This window comes from Trachurus trachurus (genome assembly GCF_905171665.1).
Source record: "Trachurus trachurus genome assembly, chromosome: 19".
NCBI classification, from domain to species: Eukaryota; Metazoa; Chordata; class Actinopteri; order Carangiformes; family Carangidae; genus Trachurus; species Trachurus trachurus.
In genome coordinates, this window is record NC_139913.1 from 7,082,109 (window position 1) to 7,085,779 (window position 3,671).

The following is a 3,671-nucleotide window of genomic DNA, read 5'->3' on the forward strand; positions in this document are numbered from 1 at the left end:
AACAGTGAACAGTATTTTTCAGAGACACAAACAGTTGCAACAGTTCCAGTACAGTGCATGTATCCTCCAGTTTATCCTGTGTGAAGAAAGTAGTGTTTATAATCACAGAGAACAAGAGTTGGAGAAATTGCTGTTTTCTAAATTACACCTCCCATTTTACCTATTCTACCTGGCGGATAAGTTGTTTTCTGATAAACCCTCTGCTGGACTTCAGAGGTTTCCAGGCATCCCTGGCTCTTTGCCTGCTGCTGCTGGTTACTGACAGTCTGGACAGCAGGGGAGGACAGATTATTCCTCCAGGGGGCTGGGACACTTACAGCTGGACTGCTGAGGTATGGGGCTTGCAGCACTTGACTCAAGTCTGCTGTCTGTCTGCTGTATGTCATAATCAGACCAAACTGGCATTTTAGTTTCACTTCATTATTTGTGCTTCATGTCCGTCCTGTGTCATTTTCTGTTAAGCAGAAGGCAGAAGCTGTGGTTACAGAATTATGCAGATTTGTGAACTCTGCAAGTGTTACTTTGCAAATCTCTAATAATTGCACTTTATCAGGCACTTGTCCTAAAGTTTGATAGCAAGTGTGAGCCCATCTCCCACTGTGAGCATGCTCAGGCTGACCCGAGTATCTCTGTGCAGCTTCTTGTTCAGTTTGTCGACGGCCACAGTGTCTGCATCACCAGGAGATGGATTCAGCACCATCCCAGCCCTCAGCACCTGCAGGAAAAATGTGTTTCATACTGTAGGATTAGCTGTTTGATACTGCTAGAAGTCACACTTGTTTTTGGTTTAAAAAAAAGGCCTTACATTGTCAATAGCAATGAGGCCTCCCTTTCTCAACAGCTGCAGAGACTTTTCATAGTAGCTGTCATAGTTCACTTTATCTGCATCGATGAAGACAAAGTCGAATGTTTCAGCCTGGCCAGCAGCAAGGAGATCATCTGAAAGAAAGAATAGGAAAGAAAAAAGAAAATTATACTTGAGATGACATCATGTGCTATAGCTGTTACCAAACATCTGTCTCCTGCCAATAAAAAGAATCCCCACTGCTAGATGAGAAACACATTTGGAGAGACCCTCTCAGATTCTGAATGCAAAATAGTTTCACTCTAAATGATCCATCATTTTAACCCATTACCAAAGAAACTATAAAAATGCGGTATTTCTCCATTTTAGTCGTGTTCAACTTTAAATATTTTTGGCAACAGCTTTAGTGAAGTTGTTTTTTTTTTTCCTGAATTTTTGAATTAGATTTTGATATATTCATGCTAATAGTCATTTTAGCAAACATTTGTGCTTTGTCACTGTCAGTGAGACAGTGAAGGATTGGTTGTTGTTGAGGTACGTGTTGATAATGTATTCAGAGCAACTTCTGAGTAGCTCTGTTGGTTTTCACTCAGGAATGTTTCCCTGTTGGCCACTTTATCACAGATTATGTGTGTTTAAGACAGTAATCGAGTACATTTACTCCAGTTTTAAAGTATTTACACGCTGCTTTATACTTCCACTCAACTACATTTCAGACTGCACAGCTACATTTCTTTGACAGTGTTATTCATACAAGACTACTGCATACTGCATTGGGTTCCCTTTTGACCCCCTCTGATTGTAGCTGTATAATTTGTATGTTGAGCTAATCATAGTGTGTCCTTGTGTTATTTAGTAGCAGTAAGTAATTTACCTGAATGGGTTCAGCTGACCTGCTTAAATGACTGACAAACTGACTGCATGTCCTTGCTGGCACAACTTCATTTTAAAGTATATGGTTGCTATGAATGGACCCTGTCATTTTGATATTAGAGAGATGATTACAGATAATGACAAAGTGACTTCAGGTGAAATTTCACATGGTGAAAAATTAAACTTTTTACCATAACTATCTGAGCTATAGAAATGTAAACTTTATGGCAAAAACCTCTTTAACTACTAATACAGTGACCATTTGTGATCTTTAGGTGATTTCTGCATGAAATATGAAATAGACTTTTTTTGACAGGTTAAAGGCCTATAAAAGTTAAACCTCTAGCTATGCCAGTGACAGTACAACAACCCCAGAGAGATTAGAGCAGTTGTGGTGGTAAAATACCTTTAATCCCACTGAGATGACTATTATTTCTGGAAAATTAAGGCACAAGCCACCTGGGAGGCTTTAACTTTGACATCACAAAATTGTACACCTGTCAAATTAAGAACAGTGAGTTAAGAACAGAGATGCATTACCCTACCGAGAGTTTTCACCGCAGGCTGTAGGCGTAGATCAATTTTTTGCTCAACTCCAGCCTGTCAGGAAAGAAAAAAAAAAAAAAATTTTAAGTAAAAGAGTGCAGTGTCTGTCTTTTTTGTACATTTTTGTACAGATATGGTTAAAGACTCCTCATACTCATATTTGATTCGTTAACATGCAGTGAAAATCTGATATTGTGACTGCCCAGCTTGGCACAATTGTTGTTGGTTATTTGAGTTGGTAATTGTTTTGTGGTGTGCTGTAAGTTAACTCTGACTGATATAATAGCTGTTTTTGTTTTAATCTTTCAAAAGAATCCACATGCAGATGCACAAACTTGTGTCAAACAGAACTCCGGCAGCATGTCTATTACCTGTGGAGCATGAAAATCCTCTGCACTGATCAGTGCTTTGTAATATGGGAATAATACAGCAGTATTATATGTCATATATCAAAACCCACAACATTAACACTGCTTTGACAGTGAATCATTAATGTGAATTGTACCTCTTTCCAGAAAGGTTTTCCAATGTTGGTGTACTCTTCACTGATGTCACATGCCACGACAACTCCATCGTGGGGCAAAGACAGTGCAATGTTCAGTGTGTTGTAACCTGTATATACCCCTGCAAATGAGACGGCAACAAAATCAACATGATTGATGACAATAGAAAGGACAGAATGGACACTTACTGTTGGCTTCTGATCTAGGGATAGAGAAACCTGGCTTTCCCAGTTAGATTTATTGTGGAGAAACCGGTTTCTTGCCCACATCCACATGCAAGTAGGTTTCTAATCAGATTTTTACATCTGTACATGGTCCTAATATAACCTAATCTAACATCCTTACCGATCTCTAACGCTTTCTTGGTGTTTATTAGTTTGGCCAGATTTGCCATGAACTGTGACTGCTCACAGGCGACCATCATGATGTTCCAGGAGTCTTCCATTGTCCTCTGTAAGCAACATATGGAAACCAGTTGCATTACTTTCACAAATTACACTATGAAACATGATTATGTGTTAGGGAAGCCTTATTCCGGATATCCTTACCAGCCTGAGTTTTGTCAGAACCGGATGCTCCCTCATTGAATGATTGAGGACGTACTGCATCAGTGGGTTGTCTTTTCCCCCGCAATGACTTTTGGAGATGCTCATTGTGGAAGATTTCCTTCTCCCTGAGGATGAAGATGAACAATGAAGTAAATTATATGGGCCTTAAGAGCATTATGATGTCATGAGACCTACCATCCAGTTTATACATCTCTCAAGGAACTGAAGTCTGGCTGGTATACTTAATGTAATGTGGTGTTTAGATTAGATCAGACATGAATGACTTCAGTGAGGAAATGCAATCATTGCAGCAACATATAGAAATAAAGATATTATTTCCGGAAGTCGTGAGACAAATTGTTTATAGTCCTTATTGTATAATTTAGGTACCACCCC

The 3,671-nt window shown here is 39.2% G+C and overlaps 1 protein-coding gene across 1 annotated transcript; it reads right to left on the reverse strand.

Moving 5' to 3' along the window:
- Positions 1 to 562: 562 nt before the first annotated feature.
- Positions 563 to 3,380, reverse strand: LOC311003259 (catechol O-methyltransferase domain-containing protein 1-like; the record flags this gene model as incomplete). Its single annotated transcript, XM_083994971.1, has 6 exons — positions 563 to 715; positions 806 to 939; positions 2,224 to 2,278; positions 2,730 to 2,848; positions 3,073 to 3,178; positions 3,276 to 3,380. The coding sequence occupies 6 exons, from the start codon at positions 3,378 to 3,380 to the stop codon at positions 563 to 565; spliced, it is 672 nt and encodes a 223-aa protein (XP_083851097.1).
- Between the last annotated feature and the right edge of the window lie 291 nt (positions 3,381 to 3,671).